At 34.1% G+C, this 16,768-nt stretch overlaps 1 protein-coding gene across 3 annotated transcripts in view; it reads left to right on the top strand.

Annotated features, from left to right (window-relative positions):
* Positions 1-16,768, top strand: part of LOC120630324 (ATP-binding cassette sub-family G member 1) — a 96,342-nt gene that overhangs the window by 43,631 nt on the left and 35,943 nt on the right. For all 3 annotated transcript variants that reach the window (XM_039899516.1, XM_039899517.1, XM_039899518.1), the window contains one exon: positions 74-138. In XM_039899516.1, the coding sequence (XP_039755450.1) occupies positions 74-138 (65 nt within the window). The remainder of the gene's footprint in view (positions 1-73; positions 139-16,768) is intronic.

Raw genomic sequence — 16,768 nt, 5'->3', positions numbered from 1 at the left:
TGGGCCGGGAATGGGTTGATATGATGATGATGGTATTATGTACAATCTAACTTTTCTTTTTTTTTTGTTTCAGCCTTATCAAAATGGATTTGGAGTTTCGTAACTTGACATACACAGTGCATAGCCGAATAGCTAGAGGTAATTATATTTTACTTTTGCAACCATTTGAGAACTAATTAAAACCGCTCGTTTTTCGGTCAGTTTCACACAAAAGGTATCAGAAACGACGCATGTCTGCATGTCTCACTTCACACCGACTTCATGGGGTTCTACTATGTGTGATAGTACGTATAGAAAACGCGCGGTTAATCAACCCAGCTAACGCTCGCACTAGCTAATCGCTCATTACCGGTTAACAGATTTCGCCCCTGTACAGCTTTCAAATTAAAACCTTTAAAAGCGATCTTTTACAACGAACTGCCACCCTTTTATTAATTTTATTTTGAATATGTAGATATGTACCTACTGAATTGTATGAAAAATATTTAAATAAATTAAATATTTTCATGCACTGTATAAGATTAACTAAAGGAGTTTGTTCAACTAAATGTCTGGGATTATCTCAGTGGGTTTGCAGGCTATTATACGCTTGAAATTTTGTGGGTAAATAGCTGCTGTCCATTATACAACTCTGATAGAGTTTAAACTCAAATAAGTAATAATAAACAGAACATACAATGCATCAAGCGGCTGACAGCTCTAATAACGTAACTCCGTGCTTGTAAAATTGAGTTTTTTTTAACATAAAACCCTTATATAATTTTCCCGGGAATCGAACCTAGCACATCTGTTGTTGAATATTCTAACCACTAGACCAACTCCTAATTGGTTAATCAGTTAAACGGTTTTTAGTAAACAGTACGTTTTCAACCATTAATATTTTTTGCCTACCTACTATATAAGTACATATAATAAATAGCTGGCGGTTAAATCTCTTTTAAATTGCTATTATTATATCTCACTTTACAAGATGAATCTTTGTGCGCAAATAGTAGACTATTTCACGCGCTGCAAATGCATTTACGAGTATGTTCCATGTCGCAAAAGGGAAAGCACTGTCATGGACCATGGTTAAAGGCGGGCTCAAACTAGTTTCGTTTTACATATGCGTATTACAAAGACAACCGAGAAATAACCTACCTAAGTATCTTAAACTAAAATATGTGTAACGTAACTTACGTATCTTAAATAAACGTTAATGATCAAATAGAACGAAAGATCCATTTTGAAGACTAGCTTTAAAGAAATTTAGGCGTGCATTATGTCTAATTTTTTAAAGCTTTACTGTCGATCATTATGGTTCGAATCTTATGATAAGAGGTGGTTATTATGAAATCGCAGGCCGACACTGCAATTATACTATATTAATTATATAGAATGCTGCAAAAGTGCTTACTTTCGAATGCCATATGTTAATAAGATAAACGTCGATCGCTATGTTTTTTTCTTGCACTCACAAACGGAACTTAATTATTCCTTAAATACCTATTTGCAACGGAAATAAAGTTGTCAAAAAATATACTTACTTCCCTCAATATTAAATCGGTGATAATTACATGCAACGAAGGTTATAATTTCAATACGTGCGGAAGTAAAATCCGACCTAAGAATATTTTGCACTATTAAAAAAGCGCTCGTTACTTTGATGTTATTTTGACGACCTCGCTGGCGCAGCGGTAAGCTGTGGATTTAAGTGGTCCCGGGTTCAACACCCGGCAGGGGCAAGTTGGGAATTTATAATTTATGAATTGTCTCTGGTCTGGTCTTGTTGGAGGTTTACGTCGTGACTCGTCACCAGTCTACTACCGAAGATATGCCGCCAAGCTATTTAGCGCTCCGATACGTCTGATGAATACGTTTGTAGAGTTAAGTAATTGCTAGGAGCAGTTATTTTGAAATTACAAACATGCAAATTAAAGTTATGTATAATAAATTTACTTTATTACTTATGCATTCACACCTAATTACAAGCGGATTATTATAATTACCTAACTATAAATGGATTTGTGCAATATACAAATCATAAAATTAAAAAAATGCCTTTTTCAATTATTCCGCAAAACTGACAATAAAACCACCGAACCAAATAGAAACTAACGTTTTGCAAGTTATTTGGTTTCATAGAGTAGCTCTTAACAGCTTAAAAATTTAAAAACTTGGTGAATTAAAAAGAAAAAAAACTTAAATTATTCTCATTCCGATAATGACCAAACAAATCATTACTACCGATGTAGGAACGTACTCGTGCATTAATCACCTTTACAATACCTTAGAAAAAATGTTATAATAATAACAACAACGTTTCCTGATACTTTAAAACACAATAGTACTTCCCGAAATTGAGTGAGCGTTATTTAATGAGCCTATAACAAGCCTTTAGTGAGATACAAAAAAAAAATGCCATACTTTATTTTCATCTAAAAATAACTACTTAGTTAATTTCCGATTCCGATTGCTTCCATGAGCATAGTTAGTTATGTTTTTAGTTAGTGATAAAAAATTAAACCGGTTTCAGTGTAAATAGAGTAGTAAACTCTACTAGTAGTTAAAGGTTGAAGGTGTAGCAAACAACTTACGAAGGTACAGGTTTACTATTGCAACTGTTCCACTGATTGCAAGTTTGCTGTTTCCGTTGAGGAAATCCGTCCTCCTTGTATCATTTCCAGATCCTCCTAAATGATAGCAACTTTAATTACGGCAAATCACAAAAAAGATGCAACAAATTAGCGTTTTTTGAACAACACACCAGCACGGCACAGGATAAAAATTTATCTTCACGTCATCTCTCAGAGAACTGGCGCACAAGTGATTTACAATGTCCAAATAATATATGTGTAATAATAAAAAGAGGTAAACTTCTTCTACTGTCTTTTCCCGTGCTTTAGCAGGTGGACTGCCTGTGCTAGCCCTGCTGTACGTCTAGTATGGACAGGAAACATTTTCTCCACGGGCATTTTTATCTTCATCCACAGTTTTATCCACTCTACAAGCATGGGCTCCCGTGTGGAAATAATATCCAAATATGATACGTGTATGAATGTCAATGTGTTGTCAGTGGATAAAGTCGGTGGAAATTATTTTTCCCCTATACTAGCCGTGCTTAGGACAATAAATTTTAAGTGATGGAATGATATATCATATGTACATAAACCGTGCTTAGGATAACCTATTTGTAATCTGAATTAATTAATTAAATATCGTATGTATATGATTGTTACGACAAACTGTAAAACACCTTTCAATGTGACCATGAGGAAAGAGTGGTAGCCACCGGAATGTTTCGCAAAAAACAGCTCAACTATGAAGGTACGACTTTCTCGTTCTACAGATTCTTGTTGAGAACAAGTTTATTCCGGCCTTTCCCGTTTAAAATTTACTACAGAGTATATTAAAGGTATAGACGAGAGAGTAAAGGCTTAAAATACTAAAACTATTATGCTCCGCAAGTTTTGATTGCTCGCCATTCGATTCGATTTTGTGTAACGAAACATAATATTGCCAAGGTAAAATAATATAATTCTCTTCTTTCTAGGTCTTACATTTTGTACGACTGATTTTTAGATATTGGATAGAGAGAGAGAAGTTGCCAAAGATCTGTTCGGAGCTCTAGAGTTATAAAGATTGAAGAAATTGCAACATTTGTTGTCACTTGTACATTACACCGTACAAGACGAGGGTCCCGATTTCTGACGTCATCCGGACGTGGACCCTTACCATAATAATTTTATTAAGACGTTTAAACCTTGTTTCGGTAGGTCCTCAAGATATACAAGGATAGTCGGGAAGAGGGTACAATGCTGGTAGGGTGTAACAGTATTTATCATAAGGAAGTAAAAGTTTTTCCTCAACAGTATACTTTATGAAAAATTACTATTATCATAAAAAATACGTTGTGGCAACCATAACATCAGCTGTTGTAGTTTTAAGTTCATATGGGGTCACGTATTAGTATGAGAACAGAAAAAAACGGTTAAAAATAATATTAAATGATTTTTTATTTATTGATTTATTTTTTAATTTGTACCCAGTTTTCACCTACTTTTTGTCGCTGAGAAACAATTATTGTTATTGCAGACAGTAGTGTTAGAGATAGTGAGTCGATGGCTAAACGTGCTCTCCTAGCCAAACATAAAGTTTCACTTTCACTTCGGTTTTATTGTTTACGTCGCTTATGCGTTTCTATTATAAGATATCCGTATGATATTGAATGAATGAATGAATCAATGAATGATATTCTATGTGTTTTATAAATATAATCTAAAATAAACGATGTAAAACTAAATAAAATCTAAAATGTCTTCGGAAACCACCGCAGCGAGGGACAGTTCCTAAAATGCTGGCAGCATTGCCCCTCTGGATGGCCAAACTAATTCGTTGGCCAAGGTAACTGCCCGCTCTAGGAACACCGGTAGACTCGATAACCCTTCAATATATTATATTCTATAAAAATTATATAAATATTATACTATATTCTATGTAAAAAACATAAATCAGTATAGGTATATTAAACGAGAAGGTGACTGAAAAATTAATTTATCAACGCAACGCTCAAACCAATTACCGGAACGGGTCGAAATTTGGTATATAAATTATTATAATACGTAAGTACTCGCTAAGAAAGATTTTTGAAAAATTTAACTCCTAATGGGGCAATAGAGGGATTTTGAAATCATACGAAATTTCAATTTGCTAATCAAAATTTAAAGTGAGTGAGTTTGAAATAAGCTCAATGACAGAAGTTGACTAAATATTTACACTATATTATTTGACTCTATTCAAAGGGGCAAGGAAAACTACCCAAGCAGATAATTAGATAAAACTATTGGTGAAATGAAAGTGCCGGATCAGTTTTATGGATCAATATTTATTCGTCTTACCAAATAAATTGGTCATTATTTTTATATTAATACTTTAAACAGTCAAAACTTTTCATAAGACAAACTTACCTATGGATCGGCCCTATTTGGTAACGGCCTGAGATTTGTTATAATAAAAAACGCGTACACTAATTCCCAATATCTATTGTTCTTTACAGTTAATATCTAACAAAAAAATATTCGGGCGTTCTAGTTAGTCGCTCCGAATACCAAATTATTTATATCAGCGTTGATCTATATTTAGGGCATCCTAAAATAAACCGGGACACACATGTAGCTCAATAACGATAGAGCGACATGCTTTTATAGAGAGGGACATTGCACCGAACGAAGCAATATTATTATCGTAAATATCATTATAGAATACAGGAAGTAGGTACATTTTTTAGTAGGGATTTCTGTGATACAGCTCGTCCGGGGAAGTACCTACTACCGCCATTATTATTTCTGCTTTTAAGCAGCATTGCTCAACAGTAAGGGGTGCGGTTGCTGCTGTAATTACAGGCAAATGAGACTTAACAACTACGCCTCAGGTTGACGGAAACCGGTCGGCAATTTGTAGGATATGTTTGTCTGTTTATAGGCGAAGATTTTCTGCTTACACAGGTGGGCCATCTGCTTCATCATCATAATCTCAACCCACTACAGGGTCTCTTCCCATAATGAGAAGAGGTTAAGGCCGTAGTCACCCATGCTGGCCCAGTGTGGACTGGCGGACTTCGCACACCTTTGAGAACATTATGGAGAACTCTCCGGAGGTTTTCACACGATGTTTTCCTTCACCGTTCAAGCAGGTGATATTTAATTTGCTTGAAGCGCTCATTACTTAGAAAAGTTAGGGGCGCGTGCTGGGATTCGAATTCGCCCCCTAAAAGTAAAGTCAAAGTACTACCCTCTTGGGTATCGCACTGGGCCATGCTTTGTCCGTCAAAATTGTTACTTTAGGAAAAAAAGACGTTTGTTCCTCATATTGGCTACTTATCAAAATCTCTGCTGGTTCTCAGGCTACTCTTCTCGAAACTCCTTATTAATAAACATGGCATAACGGCGAAAATCGTATGCTGTGTTTTTCACGCTCTGGCATTTGAAAGGTACTAACTGTCAGTCGGAGTGTGATACTGGGTCACTATTCCGCCCTTATGCCACGTTTATATATATGAGCGGCAAAGAAGATCAATAAAAACCAAGCCGACCCCTCATAGCCTTTCGAAATACCTATTGACCCGGAAATTATTAATTAATACAGTTGTCTTTATTTACGTCTTAGTTAAATCTTGTTTGCGAGAATCAAGTTGGTTGCATATATTTGCTTAGCTTAGTGTGTAATAGGTATCAACCAAATGTTTATAGGTATGTAAGTTGGCAGATATCAACGTAAAGTTTCTTATTGCAACCAAAAGAATATAAAGCTTAATTGGCTATGATCCGCGAAAATGATGTGATGTTCTCAATCTGTACGGTGTAATTTATAACTTCGTCAATCTTAATAACCCACACTAAACAGATCTTCTACTATGTACCTACAACTAACGTACGTTTTTCTCCGACATCGGAGCATCCTTAGAGATGTTGACTTAACAATATGTCATTGTACAGATTCTTCAGCTTTTCGGGAGTATTGCAAATTCAGCTGTATGTAATATCACGTCGGGGTCACCAATGTCAAGTACAGTGCGGCAGTCTCCATATTACTGAACTAGAGAGCTCCACAAATATCCTACATCGCGCTAGTGATGTTTTCATGAATATTATACAACGTGTAATAGAATTACGAAATAATATTGAAGGATGTATAAGTATATTTTATAAGGAATAAAAAAAAATATTAAAATATACATAAGTCTATTTTTTTCCCTGCATAAATATTGAATCAAAAGAAGCATTTTTATTTTTCCATAATTCAAAACTCAAAACATTCTAAGTGTTTACTTATGACAACCTTATTGAAGATTAGAGACCGACACGCGCATAGTACCAACGCATTGCGAAGCGTACCTAATAAAGTGACAGAAGTCACATGTTTTTCAGGCAGTGGTTTAATCAAAAACTATTAGGTATTTGGATTCACAGAGACAGTACATAAAGCACCTCTAAAGCCTGTAAAGTATTATTTCGATTTTCATGTACACGTTGCATTAACAACTACCAAAGTTGAATGGTTTTAGACCTAAGTCCCCGAGCGCGCTCACCCGTTTTGGAGAAAGACCTTTTAGTCCGGTTGAGTTGATGATCATAGCTCCCGTATAATTAATTGTATATCATGAAATTCTGCAACGTACCGCTTGCTTCTATACAGTACAGCGCTCCTGCTATTGGTACCTATTGCTCACTGAATTTGAACGATTATCAAACCGAAAACAAAGGGTTCCGGACCATAGTGCAATATGAAACACTACAAAACATTATTAAGATCAATTTTCCTTATTATACTCGTAGCAATAGAAATACACGTGCACAACATATTAGTTAAGCTTTTCTTGACAGAGCTCGTACGGTACTACCGCCATGCTTATTTCTGCTTTGCTTTGCTTTGTTCCGATCTAAAGAGCGTTTTTGCGTTTATTATTACAGTCACATGAGGCTTAGAGAAAAACATTCATGAGGAAACCTGCATGCTCTCCATGTATATATATAGTTCTCCATAAAGTTATCTAAAAGGCGTATGGAGTCTATCAATGGGCCAGCGAGAAAGACCTACCTAAATACTTCGTATTCTGAAAGGCGACCCGTGCAAGCAGTGGGCCAATAATGAAAATATTTAAAGTCCGGAGAAAAGACCTAATTGCCATTGATAAATCCTATTAGAGATTATTTATAGTTTGAGAATTCTCTCTCTTTCTCTCCGTCTCTCTCACTCTAACGTTGTCTTCAGTTCAAGCAATACATAAATAAACAATCAGATAACCTTTCGCAGTTACAATTGTATTAAACACTTGTCCATAATTTGAAATAAGTTAATGTTTGGAAATGCGATTGTTATAAAAAAATACAAAGATTTTGTCGCAACAAAGGTTAAGGAAATTTAGTATAATTTTATAATAAATAAAATAGAACAGTTACCACATGTGAGGCTTTTTTTTAAATTAATAATTAAAATATAAACCGTATGTTAAAACAGATTAGTAGGTACTACTTGGAAAGATAAATACTTAATTGTAAATATTTTAATTGTATAATTATTTCCAAAGGAAAATTGTTTTTGTCTTGTTTCAATTTTTATTAGAGTTCTTTGAAATGTTTGCTGCATTGTATTAATGACAAGAGATATGCAAAATCTAGCCGCAACCGTGAGAATAACCCAAAAATGAATGAATGAATAAAAACACTTTTATTGTACACCAAAGGGACAATTTAGAAAGGTACAAACAATTTAGACACAAGACGATTTAGGTAGGTTAGGAAAGGTAGGTAGCGATCTCTTTCAGGCAACCGAAGGCGTAGAAGAAAATGCTATAGATTAAGCACCTAGTTGGTGGTACAACATATATTATACAGTATATATATATGTATGATATAAATACATAAAAAAACACAGTACACATTAAACAAAAATTATGCATATACAACAATTTATATTCAATACACATATACATACATATAAACATGCAACAACACTACTATATAAATACATAAATACTCAAAAAAGGTATAAATAGAATACGAAATAGAAAAATTGATTACAGGGATCACTCTTATCAGCACAACCGATTCAGACGAATAGTGATCCTGAAATTTTAGGACAAATCCTACGATATGGTAACCCTAATTATAGCTTGTTTGGATATGTTCACACGTTTCATTTAACTATGTAGTACTATAAATATTTTTTACAGTTTACACGTGGGGACGTGGAATGTGCCGCGGGCATTGTCGTCATATTGATGTGCACTAAAAATAATTACTTCTTGCAACTATAATGCCAACTTAATTATATCACACTTTGTAAGTAATAATCGATTCCTGTATTTAACTACTTTGTTGTCTTTAATGAACCTTTCCATTTTAATAGCCAATAACGTAGTAAAACAATCAGAATAGAAACATGGTAACTCTATCGTTAAACTGAAAAATGAATGAGCCAAATTCATAGATAGAGGTCCAAGGCAAAAGAAACATTATAGTTGATTATTTTAGATGAGACATATTATGTAACATTAAATTGTTTTTTTATTTCTTAGTTCTGTTAAGGGTATGGGAGTTATACCCCTAATCAGCTTCCATGCGCGATCGTACCGGAACGCTAAATCGCTTGGCGGCAAGTCTTTGTCCGTAGGGTGGTAACTAGCCAAGGCCGAATCCACCCACCATACCAGAATAGACAAAATTCTGAAATTATAAACTCCTAAATTGCTCCTGACGAAGAACGAGCCTACGAGAAATTATTATGTTATTCAGTTCTATTTTACGCCAGATAACAAGGCATTAAATCCATTTACATTAAATTATAACGAATAGATATAAATAATAATGTAACATGTTTTTTTTTTTCATTTTGGCCAATCGCGTTTTGCTATTAATAGTGTGGAAAATCTGAAGGGCAATTGTGCAAGGTCGTTTATAGATCGTAATAAAATATACAGTTTGAAATGGATCGTTATAGCCAAATTCGCATTGTGTTAGCGAATATTAACTTAACTATCCATATACCATACAATGTTGAAAGTTCTTTTCCACGCGGAATTCTAAGCGAAGTTGGCAGGTCTAAAACAATGCTGTCCTTTTTTTTCCTTATATTTATTCTACGAGTAGTGTATATATGTCCCACCTAACTTCTTTCTGTATTCGTTTTTATTTAGCATTGGTTGCTTGGAAGAAATCTCTATGAAGCGATAAGGCCGCCAAATTGTATACGTTGTTTTGTTATACTTTTCTTTTTTATTTCCTTTTTGTGGTTTGCAATAAAATTATATTCATTTATTCATTCATAGTGAAAGCGATGGCACTAATTTTAGACTTGTCAATTTAATTTCTAAAAAGACCGGTAAACAAACTAGACCGGTATGTGACGATTGTTGATGCACGCGTCTTCAGTAGATCGCAGATCTTCGCAGTCTACGTAGATCGGTAAAAGGATCAAACTTGGGATCAAACTTATTATTTTCACTATTGTTATAGTGAAAATAATTTAATATGTAATTGGAATAAATACTATGCAGAATTCCATGATATACAATGAAAATTAACCTTAATTTGTTAAATAACTTATTGTGACCCACAATTCTAGCAAATAAATTCTTATTATTATTATTATTATATTGTTATAATCTATGAAAACCAAGAAAATCTTAACGATACAATTTGTAACTAGGTAGAGCCGAGGTACACGTAGCTTTGGACAACCTCACAGTTGCTAATCATGGGAATGTCAGGGTGGCTTAGTTCGGCTCGGTCCACGATCATAATTTTGGTTTTGTCTCTATTGATTGCAAGTCCAAAGGAGAGGCTTATTCTTCCTAGGCGTATCAGCAAATGCTCCATGTCTTCTTTATTTTGAGCGAAAGAGAAGAGTCATCGGCGTATCTTAAGTTGGATATCTTCCAACCTCCTACTTAAATTACTGAAATTCCAAGAAGATTCTCATAATATACTCAGTATATTTCTTTGGCCTGGTCTACTCTACACTAAACTGTTCTTCCAAAATGTATCTAGTAATCTACGCACGTTTCACTTAGAGACCGAAGCCTTTGGTCTTTGAAATAACTTAGTAATTGTTAATTGTTTATTATAATAATTTCTAAAATAAGAATGAATGAAAGAATGCTATATCATCGACTTTACCAAAAGGTATCTTCACTCATTGTCTTTGTTAACGACCTACATCAACCATCCATAAACTTCTGAAACAATTTTGTTATTTTACTAATTAAACCATAAGTTATAAGTTGTCGAATGAATTTAACACCACCTCTATTTCTTTTTCCTCATTTGGAATTGTATAAGAATCAGTCCAAAAGTACGAGTTTATTGCGGATATAAACTTGAGCATTTAAAATCGAATCAACTTTAAAATCTTCGGCCAAAAAATAAACGATTTTTAATTGAGTTAAGTATAATACAGCGCAAATTAAATTACACTAACAACTATTATAAACTTCCATGCTACACAAAAAAAAACTTACTGTATTTCTATAAATTGATTTTTGATTACACTCCACACATTTTTTACGTTACTTTTGTACACTGGTATAAGTTTATAAATAAGATATGTTAATATATTCACTGCCTTTATAATTATTTTGAATTATTTTATAATTATTTCATCATCACATCAACCTACAATTAGAAGAGTTTTTAGGTCCACCACGGTGGTAGTGTGGAAATACTTCATTCACCTTTAAGAACTCTAAAAGGCATGAAGGTTTCCTCACGATGTTTTCCTTTACCGCTCAATTCCGAAAAGTTATAGGTACTGGTGTGATCGAACTAGTAGGCTATCACCGCTTTACTAATTCCAAGGCTAACAGGAAAGAGCGTACCGTATTAACGAAGGATTAAAGTATAAATTATAATAAAAAAAACTATTGTTTTAACAATTTTTTCTATTTGTATAGAAATAACAGTACAAAGTTTTCGTAAAATACGTTAATCACCATAATTTACACCTACACAAATTGTGGTTGAATATTTAAATAAGGTCAAGTTAGGGGCAAGGATTTCTATTGCAGCAGAAAAAAAATTTAAGGTCCTAGAAAATATTAATATAATAGGTAATTTACACACGTTAATACGCATAAGTATATACACGAGTAAATTGAATCTCAGATCATTCCAATTATAAACTAACCTAAACTGAAATGAACTAAAATTACTAACCAGAACTGAAATTACGCGATCAGATCAGAAATTACTTTATTTTATTCTATTTGTTAGGAAAACTTATAGCTAATACAGACGATAGAAGAGAACAGTTAAAGTAGTAGAGTATAGCCAATTACAAATTTTATTCAAACAGAACTAAAGTAAAAAAAAATATATTAGTAAATATAGTTACGGACATCGCTCTTGCCTCCATCTATACGATAAACAAAAAGTGCGGGCTGCCAGTGATGACTTATGGATCTGAAACATGGTAGCCTACTACGGGTCTCATAAGAAGGCTAAGAAACACTCAACGGGCGATTGAGAGAGCTGTGCTAAGAGTATCTATCTTTATGTATAGAAATCAGAATTGAGGAGATCCGTCACTCTTGCCTCCATCTATAAGATAAACAAAAATCGCGGGCTGCCAGTGATGACTTGCGGATCTGGAACATGGTCGCTTACTATAAGAAGGCTTAGAGTCACTCAGCGGGCGATTGCGAGAGCTGTTCTAGGAGTATGTATCATTATGTGATCAAATCAGAATTGAGGAGATCCTTAGAACATATGAACTAGAGTTACTGACATAGCTCAGCAAATCGCGAAGCTGAAGGGACGTTGGGGTTCCGAGGTGCTCAAACGGCGACCCTGCACTGTTAAACGCAGCTTTGGTCGGCATCCAACGTGGTGGACAGACACCAGCACGCCGAAATCTACGAGTACGAGTTATAAATACTTAAGGGTAGGCTTATAACTCTTACAATGCCTAACCTTAAGTATTTATAACTCATAATGGAGATTATCTTCATTTTATACCCTGTGCATACCCTCTATGCATGCCACTGACAGATACCAATTGAGACCCTGGGAGCCGCTGGAGACAAGCGTCCCAGGACCGTAACTCGTACTAGTAGATTATCTTCATTTTATACCCTGTGCATACCCTCTATGCATGCCACTGACAGACACCAATCGAGACCCTGGGAGCCGCTGGAGACAAGCGTCCCAGGACCGTGAATTTTGGAACTCCCTACAAAATACCTATGTCCAGTGGATGATAAACGGTTTAGATGATAATGATAATGATTATAAAGATGACGATGATTAATATTAAAATTTATAACTGTATAAATACTTGTAAAACGAAAATAAATTGAATTTAAGTTTCCTCTAAATTAAAATCATTCGATCAAATGGAGCGCTACTTGTAAAAGATAGTGTCTTAATACCCCTTTCTTAATGACCTTGTACTTAGTTGATAACCTACAATATTTTACCAATGACCTTATTGGTGCGTAAATAATATCATTATAATATCATGCTGTGACATTGGTATCATTATTAAATGGGTCGCAGCAATAATATGACCGATTGATTCTTCAGCCGTATCATTTGGTAAATATATTTATTTATTTTTATATACTAAGGACAGGTAATAGCTATGATAATAGTCTGTTCGAAATATAAATAATACCAAGTTTTTTCACGTCTAAAACCCAAAGTAAGTATGTATGCACACAACTTGGCTATTTTAATGAATACAGTGAATTAATAGTTTAGCAGTCAAAGTAATAAAACTAATTAATTTATTAAGTGGTCAAGATTACAAGCTCTACCATAAAATATTTTTGTGCATTGAGGATATCAAAACGGAATTTATTAAAATTATAAAAAAAAAACAATTACAAAAATTACTTGCAATTAAAACTACCAAAAATTACATACAATAGTGATTATTAATATACCTTTGTATCAATTCAATTAAGATGCTTAGGAAGGGAACGTAAAACCCGCAGTCATAACGGCCGAATATTATAATTAATAATTATTATAAAGCTAAAAAGTTTTTATGCGTGTCTGTATGTTAGAATACGGTTTAATTAAAAAGTTAAGAGGATTCTTTTGCGTGTATGCATGTTTGAATGTGCTAATCGCCGTAACCATTCCGATTATTTATTATTATAAAAATAGCTCTGCATTAGGTACCTCGTTTTTTATTAAGGTTGTAGGCAACAACAACTATGCTATGACACAATGTTAACGAGTGTGTAAACGCCGGACACAGAGTATTATACTACTGTTCAAAAACCTTTCCTGAGAGCAATACTTTTAGAGAAATTATTGTACAAATGACTGTTGTAAAAAATACGCAGTGACAACCATAATATCAGCTCTTAATAAGTTTAAATGTTACTATCCAAGATAATCCTACTAATATTATGAATGTGAAAGTGTGGATGTTTGTTACTCAATCACGCAAAAACGGCTGAACGGATTTATATGAAGTTTGGCAAGCATGTAGCCTTTGTCATGGAAAAGACCATTATAACTAAAAATTGAAAATTAGCCTGCCATGCCGCGGGCAAACAGCTTTACAATGGAAAACGACATGTACTAAACGTACCTAATTGTTAACGAGCGTGCGGGAATAAAATCTACGCGAACGAAGTCGCGGTTAATAAATGTATAATAGTAGTATTAAATGAATAATTTACAAACATTAATATGCACAAATATGTAAACATTTTATTGCGATTCCAAGTCATTACAATTAACTAGGGTAGTCAATTTTTATTAGGTTTCTTTTGCATATAACTGAAATAAAATTTTATTTATTTGGAATTATAATAATTTCTCTTGATTGATTTCAAAAAAATTAGGAGGGTTCTCAGTAGCAGTTGTAAGGACTGGGAATTATAGGAATATCTACGAAGGGGTTTGTCTTACATCAACTGAGAGCTCCTTTCAAATGTTAGAGCGTGATAAAACACTGAATGAATATTAAGACGTTATTCCACGTTTATTTGTAAAGCCCTTAAACGTCAGCATCTTCGCAAACTATATAAAAGCTATTTTGGGTCTGCTATATATCGATACGACTCGTCGTGCTGCGAGTCTTAGCGAGAATGGGCATGAGTCATTTTCTCCACGTGGAAAGCACAAAATGTATGTTCTCCTACAGTTTTATCTACTCTCCAAGCTTGGTCTCACGGGTGGAAATAACGGGGGTGATCTACTACTTTTCAGCCATACTTTGGCAATAGGACAAATAAATTATACCTGTCCATTGTCAGTGGATATAATCGGGTACTTTCGTCTTCTGCATATGCTAGCAATGCGGTTTTTCCAGAACCTAGTTACACTAGGTTCTGCAGCGAAAGTGTAAACGCACTAAAAGGCGTTTAGTATCAAGGTCTTGCAGTTGACTTTCTTAAAAAGTTGTAACAGCCTTATTGATAAAGTTGCGCCAATAACCACTTGTTGCGCAAAAGCGTATGCTCTTTTCAATTCAAATGAAAACGAACGGTCGAAATGTTGCCCATTCCACGGAATTAATTCCTTTACACAATTTTAACCAACGCAGATTCTGATACGATGCCCTGTAGAAGTCACGGGCAATTGGTCCAGTATAAATCCCTACTTAAGCCCCCTAACTAGCGTTGCGGCAATTTGTTGGGTCAATTCTCTAATTACCTCTTTCCTATATGCGATTCCGAATCTAGTACGATTTATTTACCTACCGTATCCTCAAACTTTTATCTTTGTATCCAGCGGCATTTAGTCTGGGAAAATCTGTTCAGAATTTATCAGCAATAAAATATCGTTCTTATCCTCTTCAAATGGAGTTGTCCGTCCGTTCTAAACCAATAATTTTGACTGGATTTTCACTGGCAGGTAGATTTATATTTTTAACATGGAGTAACCTACCCTTTATGGGGGTTGGCAGATTTCAATTGTAACACATTATGTGAAGCTTTAGTGTTTGTATCCTCTTTGTCAAAAAATTATTTATCTGTATTGGCTGTACTGAGTGGCCAATTTTAATTAAACGTTAAGGATATAGTATATAATATTTTGATATTTTGTTTACCGATATATTATATTTACAAATAATTGATTATAGTAACTACATCTTACTAATTAAATCAATCTACAGCGACCCAAATAATCTTATCTCAATGTCCTCCAGACAAGACCTAATTGAGTGAACTTGCCCGATGTATCAAGGCCTCTTATTTTGATTCCCATATTTGAACCACTTTACAAAGACGGAGGCTTACTCTTTAATTTCCGAGTTAAAGCAAAAAGTAAATATAATTTCTATTGCAATCTTATACTTACTATTAAAGATATTTTAAAATTAATTGTATCACTGCATAATTTTATTAATTTTCAAGAAAATGTTCGCGAGAGTTATTTCTCAAAAAGATGTCGATACTTTTTTGGGGAAATACCTAGGTATTTAGGATTTTTTTTTAACTTACTGTAACATTAGCATTAGTTAGCCCTTTTAAAATTATTCTTTACCTATACCTATACAAACCTTACGTCACTAATTCAGGGTTATAAGTGCGTTACTATTGTAATAAGAATGAAGGCTTCATTTCCTATTCCTCTATGTTAGCCCTTGACTGCAATCCTACTTGATGGTAAGTGATCATGCAGTGTAAGATGTTAATGGACTGACAACTCTAACTTCATAGATCAACATTAACTAGACTGTGAGATGGTGATAACAAAAAAAAACCTGCCTAAGTTTGTTATGGGCTCTTCTTAGACCAGGGCGTGTTTGGAACCCTCCCAGCTTTAGTTTTAAGTTAAAGAATGCAGTTATCAGCATCACTAACATTAGTGTAACATGTTCATTGTACGAACGCTTCATAAATGCCTGTAACAACGTCTACATTAATAAAATATTTTTGGATTTGAATTTAACATAGCGATATGACAGTTATATTAAGCCAATACTCCCAATATAGGTTTCTACAAAATTGCTCGTTGGCACATCTTTGACGTTAAAGACTTGAATAGATATTACATATATTTACATATTCCTCTGCCGGTAATTTAACCTGGGACCGCAGCGCCAAAAGCACAGCGGTAGCGAATAAACAAACTCGATAAATAAAGTAATAAGTAATTATTACCATAATTCAAAGGTAATTATTACCATAATAAGTAACTTTATAAGTTATCGAAAATCTATTAAAAGTACTATCTTAAATACGATCAGATTAAACTACGTGTATGGCTTATTATCTTTTTTTTATTGATGACCGATTTGGACTAACCAAATCTCTAATCGATAAAAA

Source organism: Pararge aegeria, chromosome 16, assembly GCF_905163445.1.
Source record: "Pararge aegeria chromosome 16, ilParAegt1.1, whole genome shotgun sequence".
NCBI classification, from domain to species: domain Eukaryota; kingdom Metazoa; phylum Arthropoda; class Insecta; order Lepidoptera; family Nymphalidae; genus Pararge; species Pararge aegeria.
The sequence above is the reverse complement of the archived record's forward strand: the minus strand, read 5'-3'. Positions and strand labels throughout refer to the sequence as shown.